Source organism: Helianthus annuus, chromosome 11 (genome assembly GCF_002127325.2).
Source record: "Helianthus annuus cultivar XRQ/B chromosome 11, HanXRQr2.0-SUNRISE, whole genome shotgun sequence".
NCBI lineage: Eukaryota > Viridiplantae > Streptophyta > Magnoliopsida > Asterales > Asteraceae > Helianthus > Helianthus annuus.
The window spans coordinates 183,487,180-183,514,086 of record NC_035443.2 but is presented as its reverse complement, the minus strand read 5'-3'; the positions used below and the strand labels follow the sequence as shown (position 1 = coordinate 183,514,086).

Below are 26,907 nucleotides of genomic sequence, written 5' to 3'. Positions count from 1 at the left end.
TTGGTTTTCAATTTCAGTCTGGTGGTCGATTTGGTGATGAACGCAAACCAGAAACTATGGCTTCAATTTCAGTCCGCCTTTGATTCATTTTCGTTACCGGTTCACTTTGTAATATCATATATCTCTGTAGGTCCACTCGGAGGATCAAGATAAACCTACTTCCTTGTTCTATAACACACCCACGAGTGCGAAATCCAAGTGGGTATGTAAACCAAGCCAAAGAACACAAACACAAGAAAAGATTCAAAGTTTAAGCTCAAGTGTATATTCCAGCAGAGTAACAGTACAACAGAGTAACAGTACAAAGTTTATACAAGAAACCTCTCAACTCTCTGGAGTCTGCTCTCATAGTTGTTGTTAGAAATATCAAATTATTAAACTTAGTTATGTTATTATTAGAACCGTTATATTATGATATGTACTCGTTATATTAGATAGGATGATATGCGGATAAGTGATAAGCGGGTGATCAAACCGTCATGGCAGTTACCCGCCTAAATTTAACCGCCAAATTGTATGTTTAAATATCGTTTTACCGGGAACTACCCGGGGTTACCAAGACAATTTTATATGCCATAGAATTGTCCTCTCAATCCTTTATTTTTCTTGTTTGTAAACTCAATTTCCTTGTTGCTGTTTGATATCCATTAAAATGTCTGTTTTCCATTCGATCAATTCCGCTGCAAGTGATATTGGAAATCCAGTTATTCACCATGATGTTAATTCGGATTTCCAACATAGTGGTATCAGAGCCACTCATGGAAAACAAACCGAAATCATTGAAACCTCTACCACTCTTCCTTGTCAACATTGCACCGATGAAATTAATGAAAGGAACAAGCGAATTCCACGTGTTCGCCTGTGTTATTATTGTCACTTACCAGGCCATCAGATTTACAACTGTATGGCGAAAGATAATGATGAAACATCCCAACTGTTAAAGCAGGCCATCAATGTTGGGATCAGACGGAAAGAAGAAGATGTTCACTGCAAAGATGAGATGATTGTCACCGGCACTGAAGGCGGACAATGGGCAGGAATATGGTATGTTAATCCGACGTTCAACCATCATTTTTCTGGCAATATAAATGTTTTCAAAAGGGTGAAACACATGATGGGTGTAGAGACAAGATCGGGTATGAACAATTTTCTGTTTATAAGAGGAGTAGGGTCGGTTGATTTGAAAACAGGGAATGAAACGCTGAACATTCAAAGTGTATATTATTCACCGGAAATTGATCGTAATGTCTTAAGCCTTGATCAACTTACATTACAAGGTTTTACGGTCAAAAGATCCGGTGATAAATGTAAGATATATCCCATGTTTTCAACCCCGGTAATAAACTCAATAAACGATAAAACTGGTTTAACGAAGGAGGAAGAATTGAGTGCAAATGAGAAACGAAGACTGCAGGAACTGGGAACTGTAGACGAACAATTCAAAGCCGAATATCTGAATTCTTATTTTGAGACACTAAATGTTTCGAATGAGAATGAACTTGACTGGAATTTACTTATCTTGAAGGCATTAGAATTTAATGAATTTGCAGATTGCAAAGCATTAATAGATATGCTAGATGATAGGGAATATGTTTTCAAGTACAAATTAGATCTGGAAAAGAAGTTTGAAGAAATGGTTCGTTGGTTCTTGAGTGTATACATGGGAGTAACGTCCAGGCCAATCCCTCCTTATTCTCCGAACCAAAGGAAGATTGACTTGTTAAGTCTGTTTATCTTGGTCATAAGAGATGGAGGATACCGAGAGATTACTACTGACAACACATGGCCGATCATCGCTAAAGACTTGGGATTTGAATATCAAGATGGAGACTACATAAGGATTATATACGCCATGTATCTCGACGTTCTGGAATACTACTACAAGTTCAAGTCAGTCCAAGAGGAAGTTCATGTAAAGGAAATGATGAATGATGCAGCAGAAGTCAAAGGGGGTCATCACAGGAGAACCAAAAGTGCAGAAGATGCAGCAGTTCAAGATCAAGGCAATGGAGATACAACACATTATGCATTATTTACTCGGAAGGGCAGTGTGGATGACTGGAACGTTCACAAAAGGAGGAAACGTTTTAACTTTGATCACGTCAGGAAGGCTGTGGATGATGCTAATCGCAGTGTCATGGAACACAGTTATAACATAACCAAAGTTTAAGGGGGTTGTGTTAGAAATATCAAATTATTAAACTTAGTTATGTTATTATTAGAACCGTTATATTATGATATGTACTCGTTATATTAGATAGGATGATATGCGGATAAGTGATAAGCGGGTGATCAAACCGTCATGGCAGTTACCCGCCTAAATTTAACCGCCAAATCACTACTAGAAAATTAAGCAATTGTCACCAAAGTTTTGCCACCGAAAAAAAAGAAGGTAGCAATCTAGCAAATTAAGCGTGCTTATAGGATATGGTAGCTAAGTGGTTGCAAATTTTGCCACCATTTATTTCACATCACAAATTCGTGGGAAACTTATTTAAATTTGGCCTTAAAATCGTGCCTAACGAAATTGGTGGGCCAGATTTTCGTAATTGTGACCAGGGAAGCGGTAGCAACATTATAATTCAATTTAAGGGTTGAATTGCCACCGTATTAGTGACCATGTAATTTGAGCGGGATTATTTTTACTTTTAGGGCGCCATATATTATCTATAATTAACTCACATAACTGGCCTCTTCCGTAATTAGGGTTTTCCATCAAATGAATCGAAGAACTGGAACTTTGCAGAAGGTATGATTCTTGTTCCTATGACTTATTTATATATCATATGCATTATCTAACAATTGATTATAATCATCGTCAACTCCAACAAGCTAATTTCCAATTGAGACCCTAGAACCCTAATTGAATGCAATTTCCTTTTCTCCTTGATGGAATTCTTTTATTCAAAATATCAATTGATGTGTAATTAATCATCTACATAGTATTGGAATATCAATTATTTTAGAGTTCTGGTATGTACGACCTTCTTTATGTGTAATTGAGTTTTTTTTTTCTTTTCAATAGATGGTTAACAATCGTTTTATTTATTTTCCAGTTGCTACTGCAGGATTGAGGTTCTGTTTGTGCTTTTGACAGGTAACTTTTATTTCATTTTTTTGAGTGTTTGTTTTATGGATTATTGAATGTTCAGATGATGATTGGGTTTGTGATTGATCAGATAGGGGTTTTGATATTTTTGAGTTGATGTGTATTCATGTGTCATGTACTCATGTCATCATCGTTTAGAGAGATTATACATGGATGAGAGCTGCTTTTATCTAACGAGTGATTAAGTACGTGTGGAAGTTTTTTTGTAAAAGGAAAGTAGTCCTTTGTCCCTGTGTGTGTCTTTTGGCTGCTGCTTCTAAGGGGTGTAGAAAGCTTGAACGAGCCGAGCTCGACCCCGAGCCCGAACCTAAAAACAAGCTCGTTTAGTAAGTGAGCCCGAGCTTCACTTATCGAGCTCGAGCCGACTCGCGAGCCTAATCGTGCCGAATGTTTATTTAATTTTTCATTAATATATTACATATATATGTAAAATAACTAATTTTTATTACCGAAACGCAGCGCGCTGCTGCAGATACGCAGCAGCAGCAGCTGCAACAGGGCCGATCGACAATTAATAGCTGCAGTAGTAAATCACAGAGTTTTAAAACATGACTCATAATTAAGTCTTAATTTTCTCTTTAAAACTAGCAGAGTTTATGGGTCACAATTATAGCTGTTGTAAAACTAGTTGTTTTAGTGATTAATGGGTTACAATTAAAAGCCGCAGTAGTGAATCGCAGCAACAGCGACTGCAGTGAATGGGTTGTAATAGTAGGTTGTTTAATGGGTCGTGACAGTAGGCCGTTTGAGGTTGTTTTAATGGGTAACCCTGCAGTCCATTTGAGGTTGTTTTAATGTTTTAACGTAGCAGCGCCGGCTGCTGAAACACAACAGCGGCTGCGTCTGCATAAACACATTAGACTCTTATAATGGAGATTTAGTATATGTATTTTTGTTCTCTATTTATTTACATTTCTCTGATAAACCATTCTATTTTTGTATATCTAAAGCCGAACATAATTGTATGTCCTGTTCAAACGATTTTCAGCCGGAGTTTTTTTCATAAGAAAGACCTTTTAGAGTGTCATGATCATGTGGAAAACCGGGCCCGAGCTGGAACTGCGACAACCCGTGCTGCGTGACGCCGGTTCTGATCACGAGCCCGGTTGGCAAAACAGTAGCCGACATGATCAGGTTGGGTCAATTCGGGTCAGATGAAGCTATTAGATGTTGTCACGATTGCTTATCGGCTCTATCGACAGCTGGCACTGCTGGCATTAGATATGGCGACATTAGACCCGAAAAGGCGAAAACAGTAAGGTTGTTGCGTTGTATACCCAGCAGGACTATTGGAGTGTGTATTTATATATGTACACAGCCCTTAGAGTGCAAAAGAACAAACAGAAAATGTTGAGAATGTTTAAATAATCAAATCTTATGCTGGACCAGTCCCCATAGTTCTTATCATTCATCTTTTTTAATGGCTCCAAATATTGGATGTGGTTTTAAGTTGAACAATTAGATCTTATGATATGTTTGACTATACAAGTGCACATAAAATAGTCAAACGGTCAATTTTATGTTCATTTTTTCCGGCCAGATTATCTTGTTCTTTGGTTAGGAGAATAAGCATAGAGTTGTCTATATATCATTGGTCTCACTTTTAGTAAACAACTACATGATAAATAACTATATGCTACACAAATTAATAGAGGGGGCAATCTTGACCCAAAGCCTTCCAAGTGGGTCAATTTTGGTTGCTTTTTAAATTATATGGGTTGGTTTGGGTAAGATATTTTCACTCAATGGGTCAAAATGGGTCAACTAAAATTCCATCTCAAATATTTTCGGGTCAAAACGGGTCGACAACTTCAAAGAAATGGATCAATGTCGGTTCGGATTGAGTTTCAGGCGGCCGGGACGAGTTTCGGATTGGAACGTAGTTGGTTCGGATCGGATTTCGGGTCGGCACGGGTTTCCGCACGGGACGGGTTTCAGGCCGAAATGAGTTTTCGCACGGGACGAGTCTTGAGTTGGGACGGATTTTAGCACGAGACGGGTTTCAGTTCGTTTTTTTTGTTTTGTTTGGGTCGCTTTTTCGGTTCGGTTTCTATTTTTTTAGTTTTTTGTTTCGTTTTGGCCAGTTTCGATTCGGTTTCTTGTTTCGTTTTGGCTGGTTTCGATTCAGTTTAATTTGACCCATTTCGACCCTAACCCGTTCCGACCCTAACCCGTTCTGACCCATGACCCGTTCTGACCCGACCCGACCCGTTTGCCTGTTCTACAAATTAACATGTTTGGACGCTTCTCGTTCGATAGATGCTTTCTCGTTATCCATTAAAACGACCTATTTTACATGGTTTAGTTATACACTGAATTAAATTTAATATAGTTCAATTTTGTTGTATAACTAACTGGTTAATCAGGTTACCTAGACCTATGCATTTAGAAATATCGATTTATTATCATTGATTGTAGTACAAACTTTATGCATTCATACACTGATTAATATTTGAGCATAGGAAAATAAGAAACAACTCTAAGCATACACATAGTCCATGCATATGACTAAACAGTGGTGCCACCTCGGATTTGAACAATACACAGTTGATTAGAATATAGAGATATCTCACTGAATGTTGGTGCTTGAAATTCCACAGTTGGTTTTGATGGGACACTTTGAGTTAGCAGTGTCAATGAACTGCATATACTTGTAATTTTCAAAGGCCTGAAATTGCACTGCTGGCATTAGACATGGCGACATTAGACCCGAAAACAGTAAGGTTGTTGCGTTGTACTTGACGTTACACAGATTACTGTTTTCGGGTCTAATGTCGCCATGTCTAATGCCAGCAGTGCTAGCTGTCGATAAGCAATCGTGACAACATCAAATAGCTTCATCTGACCCGAATTGACCCAACCTGATCATGTCTACTACTGTTTTGCCAACCGGGCTCGTGATCAGAACTGGCGTCCCGCACCACGGGTTGTCGCAGTTCCCGCTCGGGCCCAGTTTTCGACCCGGTCCAGGGTATATTATCTTACCCGACATGACGGGTGTGAACCGACGTATAAAAACAAACTTTTTCCCAGTTCGTCGGTTAACGAAATAATGTAATATGGCATTTCACCGTCGCTCAAAACTTCAATAATAATCTGATAACTTTTCTGCCGATTTGAATCTTCGACGAACAAAACGGACTAAAAATATAAATAAATAAAAAAAATTTTAAAAATTAAAAAAATTAAAAAAAAATCAAAAAAAAATTTCTAGTTGATTTTGCTAACTGAATTTAGTGTCATAATGCAGGTGTTCAAGCAAGAGGGTTCATATTTGGTCCTCCTATTGCATTGGCTCTTGGCGAGAAATTTGTTCCCATCAGAAAACCCAACAGGTTACCTAGTACATGATTTTTTCATCTGTGACTTTTTTAGTTCGATCACTTGAATGTACAGAACATATATGTCTACATAATATTTGATATTTAGGTTTTTGGATAGTGACTTGTAACACACACACACATATACAAGCTATAATAACAATTAACAAGTTTTGTAAGGGAGAAGATTGAAGTATTAAGTTGGAATGATCGTATTTTTGTTTTGGTGGTCTCTGTAAAATGTAGCGGCTCCAATGGCAGGACTGCTAATTGTGTGTTATAGAAAGAAGAAGCCAAAACATGGGCTAACTTAATATGCTATTATTAATAAAGGAAAAGTGTACGGGTTAGGCAATGATAGTGACACGTGTGTACATAGCAGAGAAGACCCTGAGGTATTTTTAATCCTTTTAGACTAATAACTTTTGTGCATTTGTATCGTTTCCCACTGTTATTATGTGTGTTTGGTTTGAGATGCTTGTTTTTTATTGTTAGGTTTGATGCTCTTAAATTAGTGAGAATGTTAAGGAATTTCATAATGATTTGATTACACCTTCTTTACGGGTTGTTTCATACAAAAAAATGTTTTTAAAATTAGGTATAATTTCCTTCTTAATATGTAATTAAACTGGAACATGCTATTTCGCTTCTAGCACTTGAATTGTAGCCCACAGTTGTATTTTGTTTTCTTTGCAACCAACTTGACCCATTCGTAGTTTTCGTTAATTCTGATTTCTTGATTCTATTCATTGGTTATTTTGTAGATTGAAAAGTTGAACTTAGTTATCAAGGAGCTCGTTAAGGAAAAAGATGAAGAAAAAGATGAAGAAAAAGAAACGTTCAATGGAATTATTGCGGCGTTGTTGGCTGACAAAGAAAAAGATAAGGGGGATAAAGATGCGTTGCTTGATAGGATGTCACAAATTGAAGCTATGTTAACAACTGCAGTTCGAAGATAGGCTATAAACACTTGGTTTTGAATGTTTATATGTTTAATCTTATTAGGATAATTTTAGTTAGTTTATATTTTAGTTGGTATTTTTTATATGCTTTTGAAAACAAGATATTTTATATAATTTTGGGATTTTATTAGACTTTTTTTTATATTATTTGTAGTTTTATTGATATGTAATTTTGATGAAAATAGCAGGGAGAAAAGAAATCTGAATTTAAAACCAATATTCTGGTAATCAGTATGGTAGCAAATAAATGGTAGCAAATGGTTGCAATTGTGTAAAAAATGGTGGCTAAATGGTGGCAATATCAGTGGCTAAATGGTATCAAAACTCGCAAATTGTGGCAATATAGGTGGCTAAATGGTATCAAAATGTGCAAAAACTGATGGCTAAACGGTGGCTAAATGGTGGCAATATCGGTGGCTAAATGATGGCAATATCGGTGGCTAAATGGGGCTAAATGGTGGCAATATCGGTGGCTAAATGGTATCAAAACGATGGTTAAATGGTGGCAAATCGGTGGCTAAATGGTATGAAAATGCGTCACAACTCGGTGGCAAACAAGGCGGAGCGTAGCAAACATGAAGCGGTGGCAAATAATTTTGACCAATTTTGTGGTGGTAAAATAAGGTAGCAAAATATAAAAATGGTGGCAATTTGGTGGCATTAGGGCAATTGACACGGGTGTTTTTGTCACTGTATTTTCGGTGGCAAACTGGTGACAATAAGTAAATTGTTACCATTTTGTAACCAAAATTTACATGACAAAAACCATGTTTTCTAGTAGTGAATTGTATGTTTAAATATCGTTTTACCGGGAACTACCCGGGGTTACCAAGACAATTTTATATGCCATAGAATTGTCCTCTCAATCCTTTATTTTTCTTGTTTGTAAACTCAATTTCCTTGTTGCTGTTTGATATCCATTAAAATGTCTGTTTTCCATTCGATCAATTCCGTTGCAAGTGATATTGGAAATCCAGTTATTCACCATGATGTTAATTCGGATTTCCAACAGTTGTTCTGTTCTGCAAGTCTTGAATTTATAGCCAAACATCCAGTAAACCAACGAGAGATGTTACTAGGCCATACATAGGCCCACGAAAGATACAAACCCACGAAGAATATGATTCTTCGTGAGCAACATCCTTGAACAACCATGACTACGAAAGATGTTCTTCGGCCATGCATACTTGGGTTTTTCGTAGACAGACATTCGTGAGTTTCATATGGGCGAATAACCTTCTTCGCCTATGATGTTCTTTCGTGAAAGATACTCCCACGAAGAAGTAGTTCTTCGTGGGATTGGCTGCAAACATACAAACCATGCAGAACTTGCAGAACAGTAGCAAACAAATCATTAACAACTAACAGACTGCACATGCGCAGCTGTTTTACATGAAACACAATCTAAATATCGTACCGGGTCAAGATAGGAGGATATCTTGACCTCGGTCTTCACTTCATAACGCAGTCATAATCAGCGAGTCAGTTGGGTGGATCTGTGCTATCTTCATATTCGATTTATTTTTTGTTGTTGGAATCAATGGAATTTTGTTTGAAATTGAGGGGTGCTGAAGCTTGTGTGTTGGAGGACTTGGCAGAGGCTATTAATTTAGTTCATATCTGAAGGAATCTTGTTGAAAGGGGTCATGCTTTATTAGATCATGCTCCACAAAATATGAAAGGTACTTGGTAGACGACTAACTTTTTTCATTTGAAGTAAACATGGATCAGATTGGGATATATTATATTGTTATAATGGTTAAAATTGGATGCACAACCCGACCTATTTTAAGGCATTCTAAAAATTGCTTCATTGTATATCATATTGTATTGTAGTTCTCCCCCTCTATCATTAACAAGGTATAACTTACTGGGCGTAAGGAAGGGGGTAACGGTGCAGCAGCACGCAGGAGGTAGTTTGTGGTTCGCTTATACACATACTAACACGTTTTTACTGAAAATTTCAAGTTTGTATATCTTTTCAGGTACATCATGTTCTGATATTTAACACTCATCATGGTTTATGACTGATTATTGAACATTGCAGGCAATCAGTACCCCAGCAACCCGGTTCTATACCTGATCGTAAGTGAATTCATCTAATAACATATATGCTTTAATTTAAGTGCTTTAAAATGAACTCGAAATGATGTACATCACCCCCTTAGGCTAGTGGGTATGGTGATGGACCATCCTTGGAGGATGATCCGCCACGTAGGCGCCACGTCATATTCCTCTCAAAGATGGTCCATCCTTCAAAACTAGAGGGCATGGTAGGATGGTCCTAGTCATAGTCCTCCACTACTTTTTATGTTTTTTTATTTTTTTTAGTGTTCTATTTTTTTTTAATATTTAACAAATATACTAGCAAAATATTTTCATTAATATTAAACCCACATTACATAAACATAAAATATTTAACAAATAAACTAACAAAAATATTTTATTATAATTAACCTAAAATAAAAAAATGTACAGCAATATAATTAAATATTCTATTATAATTGTCACTAATTTTAAAAAATAATATAACCTAAAATAAAAAAAAATGTACAGCAAAAAAATATTATATATATAGATAAAGTTGACCATCACCTTCCTCTCTCTATGTTTATTCCTCTCTCTTCCTCACTCGAAACCGCTTGGAAAATCTTCTGGTTGTCGCCGGTAAACCGCCGGAAAATCTTCTGGTTAGTACAAATGCCATTCACAAACAAACATAAGGGGCCCACCATTTGGATCGTCCTGGACGTCGGTATGTCGACGGTGAAGATGCTGACGGGATGAAGACGGAGGGGGGCGGCATGGAGGTTGGATCGGCGACGGTAGGGGACGGTCCAAAGCCGATCCCCATACCGTATAGCCTTATATGAAATTGGGGATGGGGGAAAGAGTTGTGTCTTTCTTCTAATGATTTATCTAGGCATAAATGTTCTAAGATGCCTCGATTTTTTTATTCAGTTCGATTATATTTTGTTTGGTTACAGACTTATAATAATAATAACTGTTGAAATATATGCAATTCCCATGGCAATTATATATAATCATTTATATTAGTAAGAAATGTTTGTTTTAGTTTGTTTCATGTTATTTGGCTAATATTTCTTTATTTCTATTGTGAATATTAAATATGGATGTTCGTGGGCTTATGCAATGTTGGCTTGAAGCTGAGTTGCAGTTCGTGGACTTATTACTGTTCGTGGGCTGCTGTATTGTTGGAGTTGGATTGCACGACATGGGCCTTGGCCTTTGGCACTATAATATATCAGAGTGTTACTTCAGATCATTGGGATACGATTCACTACGTTCTCTCTTTAGGGTTTCAAATCTTTTGAGTCTCTCTCATCATGTACTACTCTCATATCTAGGGTTTGTTCTAGTTATGATTTAGGGTTTTAATCCCAGATCTTGTAGTTGTAAATTGTGTGAGTGTGTATAGCAGCGGATTCATTGGTTTGTTAAAATCTTTCGATTTTATTGATAATCCATGTATTTTGACGACAACAATAATAATAATAATATTTATTATTATTATTATTATTAATATTATTGTTATTGTTATTGTTATTGCTATTGCTATTGCTATTGCTATTGCTATTGCTATTGCTATTGCTATTGCTATTGCTATTGCTATTGCTATTGCTATTGCTATTGCTATTGCTATTATCTGCACGTTGCTATTTGCTATTATGGAGAAATAGAAATATAGAGTGGGTCTTTATTTTGGTTGTAGTTGAAACGAAATAATCATGTTAAACTATTCATCAAATTCAACATTTCAAAAGATGTTTGATGGGAAATATATTCGGATTCAACACAATATTTGTGAAGCTTTTTTAGCCCAGTTCTTTTTGTTCCTTGGCAAAATAGTGCATTGCTAGCCTTTCAATCATATTAACAAATTATTATTTACTGCCGGCCAGGACCCTTGAGACGGATTCAAGAAACGACATTGCAAAAAAAAAAAAAATCTGGATCACATCTTCCAGGAAATTGTAAGCAAATATCATCGTAAACTTCCCGTGATTTTTGAATATATATGTGTGTGTATGTACCAACCATGTTGACACTCTCTCTGTTAATGATGGATAATTAAACTTTATTATGTTTATGATACTTGTATTTTATGTAGTAAACGATATGTAATATTCGGATATTGTGTGACAAATGTTGGTTCGGATCATGAGCGGGTAATTTCAAACTGCCAAATGACAGTTTTTGCCGCCAAGATTAACCGCCATAATCACACATATATATATGTAATGACCGGTAACTATTTCCGGTACCAAGACAGTTTATTTCATTACCATTCTGTCCATTCAATTGTTCCTCATCATTCAAACTTGTTCTTTCGTTTCCGCTCGCTGTAATACATGAACAAACATGTCCACTGATGTATCAAGTTCCTGTTTGTCCGCTGCAAACTTAACCGGAGTCCAACAATGTGGTATCAGAGCCACATCAGGAACCCCTGCAGAAATCAGAATCACATCTACAACACTACCATGCCAACACTGCTATGACGAATAACATGAAAGGGAGAAAAACAAACGAAGGGTGAAATTATGTTTCTATTGTCACCGTCCAGGGCATCAAATCTATTCATGCAAATCCAAAGAACACGATGAAGCAACACAACTTGTTAACCAAGCGGTTAATACCGTAATCCAAACACAAAGGAGGGATGCAGAAGATCGGGGTGAAATGATAGTAACTGGCACAGAAGGCGGCCAGTGGAAGGATATATGGTATGTCAGTAACTCTTTCTCGCATCATTACGCCGGTAATGTAAATGTTTTCAAAAGGATTAAACATTTGGTTGGTGTTGATACAAGTCTTGGGGAAAACAATTTCTTGTTCATCCAGGGTAGTGGGAATGTCGAAATCAAGTCTAACAATGAAAAATTAAAGATACAAAGTGTCTTTTATACCCCAGAATTGGATAGAAACGTCCTGAGCATGAATTAATTAACATTGCAAGGATTTACCGTCAATAAAAACGGTGATACTTGTAGGATTTACCCGATGTTTTCGTCTCCAGTGATAAACAATGTAAACAAAGTTACTGGTTTGTCAAAAGAAGATGAGTTAGGATTGAAAGAAATACAGAAAGTGTTAAACCTGAATGATGTGAACGAAAAGTATAAGAATGATTATTTAAATTCATACTTCGAAACCATAAATGTTTCGAATGAAAATGAATTTGATTGGAGTCGAATGATCATAAGGGCGTTAGAGTTCAATGAATTCTCCGACTGTAAAGCCCTGTTAGACATGATTGATGATCGAGACTTCGTATTTAAATACAAGCATGATCTTGAAATGAAGTTAGAAATCATGGTGGGTTGGTTTTTGAAAGAAAAAATGGGAATAACATCAAGATCCATACCCCCGCTTTTAGATGATGGAAGAAGAATAGACTTACTCAGCCTGTATATTATGGTTGAAAGAGATGGAGGTTATCAAGGTGTCACGGTTGACAACTTATGGCCGGCTATAGCGAAAGATCTCGTTTTCGAATATCAAGATGGTGACTTTATTAGAGTCATTTATGCTATGTATTTAGACGTTCTTGTATACTATTACAAGTTCAAATCAGTGCAAAAGAAAGTGCAGGATAAAGAAATGGTGGAACAAGAAGAAAGCTCCATGGCTGGAAATGTTCGAGGAAGAAGATGTAAATGTGCTGATGCCGATCCAATGCTGGAAGATGGGGCCACAGAGCATTATGCTTTGTATGCCGGGAATAGCTGGGAAGGGTCTTGGAATCTGCACAAGAAGCGTCGCCGTTTCAATTTCAGTGAAGCACCTAAAGCGGTATACGAAGCCAACAGGAGCGTGATGATGAAGCCATAATTAAGTTTAAGGGAGGGTGTTAATGAAGGATAATTAAACTTTATTATGTTTATGGTACCTGTATTTTATGTAGTAAACGATATGTAATATTCGGATATTGTGTGACAAATGTTGGTTCGGATCATGAGCGGGTAATTTCAAACTGCGAAATGACAGTTTTTGCCGCCAAGATTAACCGCCATAATCACACATATATATATATATATATATATGTAATGACCGGTAACTATTTCCGGTACCAAGACAGTTTATTTCATTACCATTCTGTCCATTCAACTGTTCCTCATCATTCAAACTCGTTCTTTCGTTTCCGCTCGCTGTAATACATCAACAAACATGTCCACTGATGTATCAAGTTCCTGTTTGTCGGCTGCAAACTTAACCAGAGTCCAACAATGTGGTATCAGAGCCACATCAGGAACCCCTGCAGAAATCAGAATCACATCTACAACACTACCATGCCAACACTGCTATGACGAATAACATGAAAGGGAGAAAAACAAACGAAGGGTGAAATTATGTTTCTATTGTAACCGTCTAGGGCATCAAATCTATTCATGCAAATCCAAAGAACACGACGAAGCAACACAACTTTTTAACCAAACGGTTAATACCGGAATCCAACACAAAGGAGGGATGCAGAAGATCGGGGTGAAATGATAGTAACTGGCACAGAAGGCGGCCAGTGGAAGGATATATATGGTATGTAAGTAACTCTTTCTAGCATCATTACGCCGGTAATGTAAATGTTTTCAAAAGGATTAAACATTTGGTTGGTGTTGATACAAGTATTGGGGAAAACAATTTCTTGTTCATCCAGGGTATTGGGAATGTCGAAATCAAGTCTAACAATGAAAAATTAAAGATACAAAGTGTCTTTTATACCCCGGAATTGGATAGAAACGTCCTGAGCATGAATTAATTAACATTGCAAGGATTTACCGTCAATAAAAACGGTGATACTTGTAGGATTTACCCGATGTTTTCGTCTCCAGTGATAAACAATGTAAACGAAGTTACTGGTTTGTCAAAAGAAGATGAGTTAGGATTGAAAGAAATACAGAAAGTGTTAAACCTGAATGATGTGAACGAAAAGTATAAGAATGATTATTTGAATTCATACTTCGAAACCTTAAATGTTTCGAATGAAAATGAATTTGATTGGAGTCGAATGATCATAAGGGCGTTAGAATTCAATGAATTCTCCGACTGTAAAGCCCTGTTAGACATGATTGATGATCGAGACTTCGTATTTAAATACAAGCATGATCTTGAAATGAAGTTCGAAATCATGGTGAGTTGGTTTCTAAAAGAAAAAATGGGAATAACATCAAGATCCATACCCCCGCTTTTAGATGATGGAAGAAGAATAGACTTACTCGGCATGTCTATTATGGTTGAAAGAGATGGAGGTTATCAAGGTGTCACGGTTGACAACTTATGGCCGGATATAGCGAAAGATCTCGGTTTCGAATATCAAGATGGTGACTTTATTAGAGTCATTTATGCTATGTATTTAGACGTTCTTGTATACTATTACAAGTTCAAATCAGTGCAAAAGAAAGTGCAGGATAAAGAAATGGTGGAACAAGAAGAAAGCTCCATGGCTGGAAATGTTCGAGGAGGAAGATGTAAGAGTGCTGATGCCGATCCAATGCTGGAAGATGGGGCAACAGAGCATTATGCTTTATATGCCGGGAATAGCTGGGAAGGGTCTTGGAATCTGCACAAGAAGCGTCGCCGTTTCAATTTCAGTGAAGCACCTAAAGCGGTATACAAAGCCAACATGAGCGTGATGATGAAGCCATAATTAAGATTAAGGGAGGGTGTTAATGATGGATAATTAAACTTTATTATGTTTATGATACTTGTATTTTATGTAGTAAACGATATGTAATATTCTGATATTGTGTGACAAATGTTGGTTCGGATCATGAGCGGGTAATTTCAAACTGCCAAATGACAGTTTTTGCCGCCAAGATTAACCGCCATAATCAAACATATATATATATGTAATGACCGGTAACTATTTCCGGTACCAAGATAGTTTATTTCATTACCATTCTGTCCATTCAATTGTTCCTCATCATTCAAACTTGTTCTTTCGTTTCCGCTCGCTGTAATACATCAACAAACATGTCCACTGATGTATCAAGTTCCTGTTTGTCCGTTGCAAACTTAACCAGAGTCCAACAATGTGGTATCAGAGCCACATCAGGAACCCCTGCAGAAATCAGAATCACATCTACAACACTACCATGCCAACACTGCTATGACGAATAACATGAAAGGGAGAAAAACAAACGAAGGGTGAAATTATGTTTCTATTGTCACCGTCCAGGGCATCAAATCTATTCATGCAAATCCAAAGAACACGATGAAGCAACACAACTTGTTAACCAAGCGGTTAATACCGGAATCCAAACACAAAGGAGGGATGCAGAAGATCGGGGTGAAATGATAGTAACTGGCACAGAAGGCGGCCAGTGGAAGGATATATGGTGTGTCAGTAACTCTTTCTCGCATCATTACGCCGGTAATGTAAATGTTTTCAAAAGGATTAAACATTTGGTTGGTGTTGATACAAGTATTGGGGAAAACAATTTCTTGTTCATCCAGGGTATTGGTATGTCGAAATCAAGTCTAACAATGAAAAATTAAAGATACAAATGTCTTTTATACCCCGGAATTGGATAGAAACGTCCTGAGCATGAATTAATTAACATTGCAAGGATTTACCGTCAATAAAAACGGTGATACTTGTAGGATTTTCCCGATGTTTTCGTCTCCCGTGATAAACAATGTAAACGAAGTTACTGGTTTGTCAAAAGAAGATGAGTTAGGATTGAAAGAAATACAGAAAGTGTTAAACCTGAATGATGTGAACGAAAAGTATAAGAATGATTATTTAAATTCATACTTCGAAACCTTAAATGTTTCGAATGAAAATGAATTTGATTGGAGTCGAATGATCATAAGGGCGTTAGAATTCAATGAATTCTCCGACTGTAAAGCCTTGTTAGACATGATTGATGATCGAGACTTCGTATTTAAATACAAGCATGATCTTGAAATGAAGTTCGAAATCATGGTGGGTTGGTTTCTGAAAGAAAAAATGGGAATAACATCAAGATCCATACCCCCGCTTTTAGATGATGGAAGAAGAATAGACTTACTCAGCCTGTATATTATGGTTGAAAGAGATGGAGGTTATCAAGGTGTCACGGTTGACAACTTATGGCCGGATATAGCGAAAGATCTCGGTTTCGAATATCAAGATGGTGACTTTATTAGAGTCATTTATGCTATGTATTTAGACGTTCTTGTATACTATTACAAGTTCAAATCAGTGCAAAAGAAAGTGCAGGATAAAGAAATGGTGGAACAAGAAGAAAGCTCCATGGCTGGAAATGTTCGAGGAGGAAGATGTAAGAGTGCTGATGCCGATCCAATGCTGGAAGATGGGGCAACAGAGCATTATGCTTTATATGCCGGGAATAGCTGGGAAGGGTCTTGGAATCTGCACAAGAAGCGTCGCCGTTTCAATTTCAGTGAAGCACCTAAAGCGGTATACGAAGCCAACATGAGCGTGATGATGAAGCCATAATTAAGATTAAGGGAGGGTGTTAATGATGGATAATTAAACTTTATTATGTTTATGATACTTGTATTTTATGTAGTAAACGATATGTAATATTCTGATATTGTGTGACAAATGTTGGTTCGGATCATGAGCGGGTAATTTCAAACTGCCAAATGACAGTTTTTGCCGCCAAGATTAACCGCCATAATCAAACATATATATATATGTAATGACCGGTAACTATTTCCGGTACCAAGATAGTTTATTTCATTACCATTCTGTCCATTCAATTGTTCCTCATCATTCAAACTTGTTCTTTCGTTTCCGCTCGCTGTAATACATCAACAAACATGTCCACTGATGTATCAAGTTCCTGTTTGTCCGTTGCAAACTTAACCAGAGTCCAACAATGTGGTATCAGAGCCACATCAGGAACCCCTGCAGAAATCAGAATCACATCTACAACACTACCATGCCAACACTGCTATGACGAATAACATGAAAGGGAGAAAAACAAACGAAGGGTGAAATTATGTTTCTATTGTCACCGTCCAGGGCATCAAATCTATTCATGCAAATCCAAAGAACACGATGAAGCAACACAACTTGTTAACCAAGCGGTTAATACCGGAATCCAAACACAAAGGAGGGATGCAGAAGATCGGGGTGAAATGATAGTAACTGGCACAGAAGGCGGCCAGTGGAAGGATATATGGTGTGTCAGTAACTCTTTCTCGCATCATTACGCCGGTAATGTAAATGTTTTCAAAAGGATTAAACATTTGGTTGGTGTTGATACAAGTATTGGGGAAAACAATTTCTTGTTCATCCAGGGTATTGGTATGTCGAAATCAAGTCTAACAATGAAAAATTAAAGATACAAATGTCTTTTATACCCCGGAATTGGATAGAAACGTCCTGAGCATGAATTAATTAACATTGCAAGGATTTACCGTCAATAAAAACGGTGATACTTGTAGGATTTTCCCGATGTTTTCGTCTCCCGTGATAAACAATGTAAACGAAGTTACTGGTTTGTCAAAAGAAGATGAGTTAGGATTGAAAGAAATACAGAAAGTGTTAAACCTGAATGATGTGAACGAAAAGTATAAGAATGATTATTTAAATTCATACTTCGAAACCTTAAATGTTTCGAATGAAAATGAATTTGATTGGAGTCGAATGATCATAAGGGCGTTAGAATTCAATGAATTCTCCGACTGTAAAGCCTTGTTAGACATGATTGATGATCGAGACTTCGTATTTAAATACAAGCATGATCTTGAAATGAAGTTCGAAATCATGGTGGGTTGGTTTCTGAAAGAAAAAATGGGAATAACATCAAGATCCATACCCCCGCTTTTAGATGATGGAAGAAGAATAGACTTACTCAGCCTGTATATTATGGTTGAAAGAGATGGAGGTTATCAAGGTGTCACGGTTGACAACTTATGGCCGGATATAGCGAAAGATCTCGGTTTCGAATATCAAGATGGTGACTTTATTAGAGTCATTTATGCTATGTATTTAGACGTTCTTGTATACTATTACAAGTTCAAATCAGTGCAAAAGAAAGTGCAAGATAAAGAAATGGTGGAACAAGAAGAAAGCTCCATGGCTGGAAATGTTCGAGGAAGAAGATGTAAGAGTGCTGATGCCGATCCAAATGCTGGAAGATGGGGCAACAGAGCATTATGCTTTATATGCCGGGAATAGCTGGGAAGGGTCTTGGAATCTGCACAAGAAGCGTCGCCGTTTCAATTTCAGTGAAGCACGTAAAGCGGTATACGAAGCCAACAGGAGCGTGATGATGAAGCCATAATTAAGTTTAAGGGAGGGTGTTAATGATGGATAATTAAACTTTATTATGTTTATGATACTTGTATTTTATGTAGTAAACGATATGTAATATTCGGATATTGTGTTACAAATGTTGGTTCGGATCATGAGCGGGTAATTTCAAACTGCCAAATGACAGTTTTTGCCGCCAAGATTAACCGCCATAATCACACACATATATATATATATGTAATGACCGGTAACTATTTCCGGTACCAAGACAGTTTATTTCATTACCATTCTGTCCATTCAATTGTTCCTCATCATTCAAACTTGTTCTTTCGTTTCCGCTCGCTGTAATACATCAACAAACATGTCCACTGATGTATCAAGTTCCTGTTTGTCCGCTGCATACTTAACCGGAGTCCAATAATGTGGTATCAGAGCCACATCAGGAACCCCTGCAGAAATCAGAATCACATCTACAACACTACCATGCCAACACTGCTATTACGAATAACATGAAAGGGAGAAAAACAAACGAAGGGTGAAATTATGTTTCTATTGTCACCGTCCAGGGCATCAAATCTATTCATGCAAATCCAAAGAACACGATGAAGCAACATAACTTGTTAACCAAGCGGTTAATATCGGAATCCAAACACAAAGGAGGGATGGAGAAGATCGGGGTGAAATGATAGTAACTGGCACAGAAGGCGGCCGGTGGAAGGATATATGGTATGTCAGTAACTCTTTCTCGCATCATTACGCCGGTAATGTAAATGTTTTCAAAAGGATTAAACATTTGGTTGGTGTTGATACAAGTATTGGGGAAAACAATTTCTTGTTCATCCAGGGTATTGGGAATGTCGAAATCAAGTCTAACAATGAAAAATTAAAGATAGAAAGTGTCTTTTATACCCCGGAATTGGATAGAAAGTCCTGAGCATGAATTAATTAACATTGCAAGGATTTACCGTCAATAAAAACGGTGATACTTGTAGGATTTACCCGATGTTTTTGTCTCCAGTGATAACAATGTAAACGAAGTTACTGGTTTGTCAAAAGAAGATGAGTTAGGATTGAAAGAAATACAGAAAGTGTTAAACCTGAATGATGTGAACGAAAAGTATAAGAATGTATATTTAAATTCATACTTCGAAACCTTAAATGTTTCGAATGAAAATGAATTTGATTGGAGTCGAATGATCATAAGGGCTTTAGAATTCAATGAATTCTCCGACTGTAAAGCCCTGATAGACATGATTGATGATCGAGACTTCGTATTTAAATACAAGCATGATCTTGAAATGAAGTTCGAAATCATGGTGGGTTGGTTTCTGAAAGAAAAAATGGGAATAACATCAAGATCCATACCCCCGCTTTTAGATGATGGAAGAAGAATAGACTTACTCAGCCTGTATATTATGGTTGAAAGAGATGGAGGTTATCAAGGTGTCACGGTTGACAACTTATGTTCGGCTATAGCGAAAGATCTCGGTTTCGAATATCAAGATGGTGACTTTATTAGAGTCATTTATGCTATGTATTTAGTCGTTCTTGTATACTATTACAAGTTCAAATCAGTGCAAAAGAAAGTGCAGGATAAAGAAATAGTGGAACAAGAAGAAAGCTCCATGGCTGGAAATGTTCGAGGAAGAAGATGTAAGAGTGCTGATGCCGATCCAATGCTGGAAGATGGGGCAACAGAGCATTATGCTTTGTATGCCGGGAATAGCTGGGAAGGGTCTTGGAATCTGCACAAGAAGCGTCGCCGTTTCAATTTCAGTGAAGCACGTAAAGCGGTATACGAAGCCAACAGGAGCGTGATGATGAAGCCATAATTAAGTTTAAGGGAGGGTGTTAATGATGGATAATTAAACTTTATTATGTTTATGATACTTGTATTTTATGTCGTAAACGATATGTAATATTCGGATATTGTGTGACAAATGTTGGTTCGGATCATGAGCGGGTAATTTCAAACTGCCAAATGACAGTTTTTGCCGCCAAGATTAACCGCCATAATCAAACATATATACATGTAATGACCGGTAACTATTTCCGGTACCAAGAAAGTTTATTTCATTACCATTCTATCCATTCAATTGTTCCTCATCATTCAAACTTGTTCTTTCGTTTCCGCTCGCTGTAATTGTTGGTGCACTACATCTGTTGATTTCGTCTTGGATCGAGTCATAGTCTTACAGTGTTAGATCAGGGCATGTTGTACGAGAAAATAGGAAATTGTATTGTTGTTTAGAGACAGGTTCGCTTTTGTGGACATGTTAGGTCCGCTTTTATGTCAAGTTTTTAGGACCGCTTTTATGTCCAAAGGAGGTCCACTTATAAGGACATGGTCCTTTGGAGCGGACCTAACAACCTATAAAAGGGTCACATCAGCGAATCTCATTGTAATCTTTGAAGAAACTCGTACCGTAGTGCTGCCGGATCGAGAACTGCCTGTAATATGTTCTATCTTAATGAAATAGAGTGTTTAAAGTGAAGTACTAGCTGTTCCTACATTGATTGCTTGTTTTCCGCACCTGTAATTGACAAAAACTCCTCTGATCGACTTAATCGGGTCGAAACACGATCCTACAATTGGTATCAGAGCTTCAGGAGGAGGAGTTCTGCAGAGAATAGCTGAATTTCATCAAGTTTCTTGTCTTCTACACCTTCTTATTTCATTTCAGACAATTTCAACGGTCAAAATCGGCTCAAAGTTTCAAGGATTGTGCGCAATAGTACAGTGATAAACCCTCGAAAGTTTGGTGTCAAAATTCGAAGTCTAAATGGGTCAAATGGATGTCCAAATGAGATCCGCTTTTACGGTCAAGTGAGAGATCCCCTCGAAAGGTTCGCTCGAAGGATTATTGTTTGGTCCGCTCGAAAGGTTCGCTCGAAAGATCACTTTCTGGTTCGCTGATAGAGACAATTCTGGTCCGCTCGAAATCAGCTGGTTCGCTTTTAAGGAAATTATCTGGTCCGCTTGAATAACATTCTGGTCCGCTCATAGTACAAGTTTGGTCTGCTTTTGTGTCCACTTGGCATTCTGGTTCGCTTTTGTGACAACAACAAGCAATCTGGTTCGCTTTTAAGGCTGATTTGAACAAATTTTGAAGATTTTTAAAATGGACGAGGATTTCTACAACGCATTCGCTACACCGAGTACCCCAATCACTGCTGTTCAAACCACAATGCTCGAAAACGAAACAGGGACGATGCAAAAGCCCCCCAAAAACATCGAAGAATTTAAAGGTTGGGAAGGTAGGTTTGAGAATTGGGTGCAAGCAAACTATCTTGATGCTTGGGAATGTGTCGAGACAAAGTATGTTAGACCTTTGAATGATGATGAAGAACCCGTTCCGATAAAAGATCTTACTGCTGATGCTAGGAAGAAGTACAAAGATGAGAAAATGATGCTAAGTCTTCTTCAACAGGCAGTGAAAGAGGATATCATGGTTCTTTTACAACACAATGGAACATCATATTCGATTTGGAAAGCTTTGCGATCAAAGTTTAGAGGAAGTGAAGAAATAGTTAAGAGTAAAAAGTCACTTTTAAAGAAAGAGTTTGATTTATTTCGAGGGTTAAAGAATGAGAGTACGAGAGAGATTATTGAACGATATTGTAATTTGCTTGCTAACATGAAAAGGTTAAGTATTGAGAAGAGTACTGATGAGTTGATCGAGAAACTTGCTGATGCGTTGCCATATGAGACTTGGGGCACATACTTGATGATGCTCAGAAACAAGAAAGGTTTTAGCAATCTGACGCTCAGTAAGTTCATTGAAAAGATAGAGGCTCAGGAAATGGAACAATGGAAAGTTATCAGAATGAAAGATTTCGATGGAGAACAGGACATCGGACTATATTATAAGGCAGGGGTTAATGAAAAGAAATCTTCAAATCTATCTCCAAAGGTTGAGACTGCCTACAGTGCCAAGAATTCATCTGGAAGTCCATCATCTGGATCAAACAACAAAACCAGTTTCACACCATTTTCATCTTTTGATCCAAATATTTCAGCAACTAAAAACGGGAGAAAATTACAGTGTAACATTGTGTTAAATCTTGAAAATGATCAAGATTATTCTGAGGAAGTTGCCAAAAACCAAATGTCTTTATTAGGAATGTTTTTGGAATCTTACACTTGTTTTGTTGCAGGTCGTATCGGGAATCCAATGTTAACCAGAGAAGATTACGACCAGATAGACGCTGAAGAGATGGAACTAATGGACATAAAATGGTGTCTGGCTAGTGTTTTACGGAGAGCTGAGAAATTCAAACAAATGACGGGGAGAGATGATCTTCGTGATGCGAATGTTTCTACTATAGGTTTTGACAAATCTAAAGTCACTTGTTTTCGGTGCAGGGAAAGAGTGCACAAACCGAGAAGCAAGTGGAGCTCAAAATCCGTTCAACAACAACAACGATTACTATCGCAAAGCCATCTATCACCAAGTTGGTCAATCATTTCAACAACAAAAACATCAAGCTCAAACTGCACATGGAAGAGATGTGATTGAAGAAACTGGAAAGAGAGCATGTGTGGTGAATCAAGATCAAAAGCAGTCGTTTAACTGGGATAAATATATTCCAGATAATAGGAAAGCTTGTTTGATTGATCAAGATGATGAGAGATTACCAAAGGGTTTTAGCTGGGCAAATTTCACTTGGGATGATTATATTCCTGATCAAACTACAGCTTACACTGCTTTTACGGCAAAGGTTGTAGATGATAGTGATGATGATACGGAATATTGGGCAAGAAAATATAAAGAAGATATGAAGTTGCTTGCTGAAAGTGATAGTGAAGATGAAAAAGCCAAGAAGAAAAAGAAAAAGATCAAGACACCGGTGAGCAGTGATGATGAAGAGGTGCCGGTGGTAAGAAGACAAAAGGTGAAAGAAGTTCCAAAATTCAAAGTTGATGAAGAAGTTGATGCGAAAAAGATTCCGGTGAAGTGTGAAAATTGTGAAGCTGTAAAGAAGCAGAACAACACATTGATCTACAATTTGAACAGTTTGAAAGAGTCTTATGATGTGCTTAACAAAACGATGAATCAATACAATCAAACGAGTGAAGAACAAGCCACAGCAATGAAGACACTTCAGGGAGCTTTTATGACAAAGCAAAAGTTGTAAACAATTACATTGAGAAATGTGCTGCTTTGGAACAAAAGCTTGAGTTGCAAAGAATTGAAACTGAACGAGTAAATCGTTTATTAAAAAGTTACTCATGTACTTCCTATGTTATTGACAGGATTTATCCGACATTTGAAAGTATGAAGGTATGGGAAGATGATGAGGTAACTGAAGAGAAAGAAGCTGGAAAAAGTGCTGATGAAAAGATTGCTGATAAGAAAAAGAATGACAAGAAAAAGGACACAACGTCATCTGGTAAGAAGAACGGTGTCAGCTATAACAAGTGTCCACCCCCGCTGGAAAATGGATATTTGCCTAGAAATCCAAACGATGAAAGAGTCAAAAAGGCCACAAATTTACAGTGGGAGTCAGAGTTGTCAGTAAATCTTCCAGATAGTATTGATGTTGTGTTTACATCGTATGACACTGATCAAAAGTCTCAATTAATGAAGAAAGTCGTGGATCATGTGTTAGAAAACGATGAGATAGAGGAGTCAAAGTCGGAGTCCACGTCAGAGTCAAAGTCTGGGTCAAGCACAAAGTGTCAAACAGAAAAACAGGGCAAATTAGTTTATGATAGAAAATTTCTATTGTCAAAATCTAATTTGGATGATCGATTGTTTAAAGTTGCTTATACTTTGAATGATTCTGACAAATTATATTCTGGTGAAGAATTTCCAATAAGAGGTGTCAAAACTGAATTGATAAACAAGGTTTTCGTACTCACAGAAATTAATATTTCTGAAATAAAAGGCTTATGTCTTAATGAAAAACCAAGATATTACACCTCAAGAGTACAACAAAGATTAAACAAGAAAAAGAACTACAGTTCTGGGTTAGGTTTCCAAAAGAAATCAAACCATAACGGTAATTTCAAAAAGAAAGGTTTAGGGTTTATTCCTACAGAAAAACAGAAAAATGAAAAATATGTTCGTGATTTTAAATCTAAAATGTCATTTGTTTCAGGTACGTCAACTGATGAAGAAGAAAAGACAAGTTTCTGGAGAGAATCAAATAAAGAGTTCCTTGGGAAGAAGCAAGACGAACAGAAGCGAGATACAAGAACCTGTTACCGATGCAACACTGTTGGACACATTGCAAAAGATTGTTCGAATGCGATACAATCAAAACAGGGAGTATTTCGTAAAATTAAAGAGAAAGTATTTGTGTTTGAATCACCACTTTATAGAACAAAACTGTTTAAAGATTCTATTTTTGAAATTGGTGAGAGTTCGAACAAGTTTTACAAAAAGAAAGTAAAATCTGACAAACAGAAATGGGTTGTTAAGAGTGTTGGTGAAAGCTCTAGCGATGATTCTGATAGGTCGAAATCAGAGGAGCTATCTTCTGGCGATGAAACTGATTCCACAAAGTCAGTTGAGCCACAAGTTGTTTCAAAATGTGAAGCTGATGTAAAAGTTGAAAAATCAGTTCCGATTGTTAATGATGAGGAGTTTCCATTACTTTGGGCTGAGAATTATAAAAAGAAAATTGGTAAAGTTGAAATTTCTAACCAATTTTATCATAATGAACAGGAATTTGATGCTGAGAAGGTCTTTAACCCCAAGGTAAAACATATCTTTGGCAAGATGATTGATCGAAAAGTCAAAGGGGTTAAAGAATTTTATGAGAAGAAAACAAAGAAAGAAAAGGTTGAACCATCCCTGGTTTGTGACCGGGATGGTACATATTATGAACAGTAAGTCTCAGGACTTGCCGGAGCTCCCAGGTTGGTAAGCGTGGAGCATGAATCGGCATCTTTCTTGAATTTAATTCGGTAACGTCAATCATACAAACGGTAAAGAGGTTTGTTTATGTTTGTTGGTTATAATTACAAGTGGTTAGATGATTTGATTGCATATGGTAAATCAAGGACATTAAGTTGTACTTGTATTTTCCTACTTTTGGTTGGAAGACAAGATGATGAACCACATCCCCGAACATTTGTTTGATAAATCTACAAGTGGTAAAATTAATCAAACTTATTTTCCGGAAAAACCATTTTGATTAAAACAAACTTAAGTGTTTTGAAATCTAAATGGGAAAATAGTTTGTTGATAGGGGGAGTTCTGATTGTTTATGCCTAGTGAATGGCGATTTGAGGTGATTTGATATCGGTTGTCATGTTTTTGTACAGTTTGTTTTCATATTTTCGTTAATGTGTTTGCATTTTAGGGGGAGTAAGAAAATTTCAGAAAATCCAAAAACATTAGAAAATTTGAAAAAGCCAAAAACATGATAAAATCAAAAATGAGTTTTGTTGCGAAAAAGAGGAAATGATAGTACATCAGTGGACTATCACAAGATGCTAAAGAATTGGAAAGTTTAAAAGTGATAAACAATCTTACTGCGGATGTGTCAGTAGATTTCCACACATTTAGTAAATTGAAACGAGATATAAACCTAAATCAAACTTGCTTGATTTGTGGGTAACTATTCTTGAATATATGGGTAACCCCCGAAATCTTGTTTGAAAGGTCCCGTATTCTGAGATACTAGGTCTTTATACTCAGTGATATCTGGGGTATTATCCCGGGACTTCTGCTGTATGGAAGTACTGACCTAGTCCCCGGATAATGCTTTTCGCAAAATGCTTGAAACATAGCATCGCCCTCAGTAAGCTGATGAAACAATAAAATTGATAGTCGCTGCTGTTGTAATAAAAGATCCTCTAAAGGGGACCCACCTAAAGTCGAAGCCGTCATCTCTCTGCGTATACGGAAGTATCGACCTGAGCTCTCACGGCCCTCGCACATAACCCCGTTACAGATATCAGTTGTGGTATACTCACCTGTAAGACTGAATATTTGGGATCTGGATACAGGAGTATATTCAAGTGGAGTGATACGCAATTAAGTTTAAGTCTCTAAAACATTAATATCGTATCTCGAATCAATTGAAGTCTGTGTGAAAATTTAAGTGGACAAACATACTGACAATCTAGTTAAATTGTTTAGAACTGAGAATGTTTAAAGCTTAACGGTGTTAGTGATATGTCTCAAAACTGATATGATCCTCTTGCACGAACTCACAAAAATATTGTTTGTAAATAGTTTATTTCTGCATTTTATTTTCTTACAGAAAAATCCAAAAAGATTTTTAGTGTGTTTTAGCATAAATTTTGAAAAGTCAAAAAGATTTTCGACA

General features: G+C 37.1%; 1 protein-coding gene across 9 annotated transcripts; it reads left to right on the top strand.

The window, feature by feature from the left end:
• The first annotated feature begins 386 nt into the window (after window positions 1–386).
• LOC110891416 lies at window positions 387–7,521 on the top strand. 9 transcript variants are annotated; one of them, XM_035980360.1, is made up of 6 exons: window positions 387–2,749; window positions 3,057–3,097; window positions 4,098–4,369; window positions 6,360–6,444; window positions 6,676–6,824; window positions 7,194–7,521. In XM_035980360.1, exon 1 carries the CDS (start codon window positions 653–655, stop codon window positions 2,168–2,170), a length of 1,518 nt encoding a protein of 505 aa, XP_035836253.1. In that variant the 5' UTR covers window positions 387–652; the 3' UTR covers window positions 2,171–2,749; window positions 3,057–3,097; window positions 4,098–4,369; window positions 6,360–6,444; window positions 6,676–6,824; window positions 7,194–7,521. The 9 variants fall into 9 exon arrangements, with proteins under 9 accessions (XP_035836253.1, XP_035836254.1, XP_035836251.1 ...); XM_035980361.1 differs by lacking the exon at window positions 4,098–4,369 and having other exon boundaries at window positions 3,057–3,075; XM_035980358.1 differs by lacking the exon at window positions 4,098–4,369 and having other exon boundaries at window positions 6,763–6,824.
• Window positions 7,522–26,907: the final 19,386 nt, after the last annotated feature.

What these genes read in the sequence shown, in the direction of transcription:
- LOC110891416 (XM_035980362.1), top strand. Translation starts at nt 653, where the DNA reads ATGTCTGTTTTCCATTCGATCAATTCCGCTGCAAGTGATATTGGAAAT.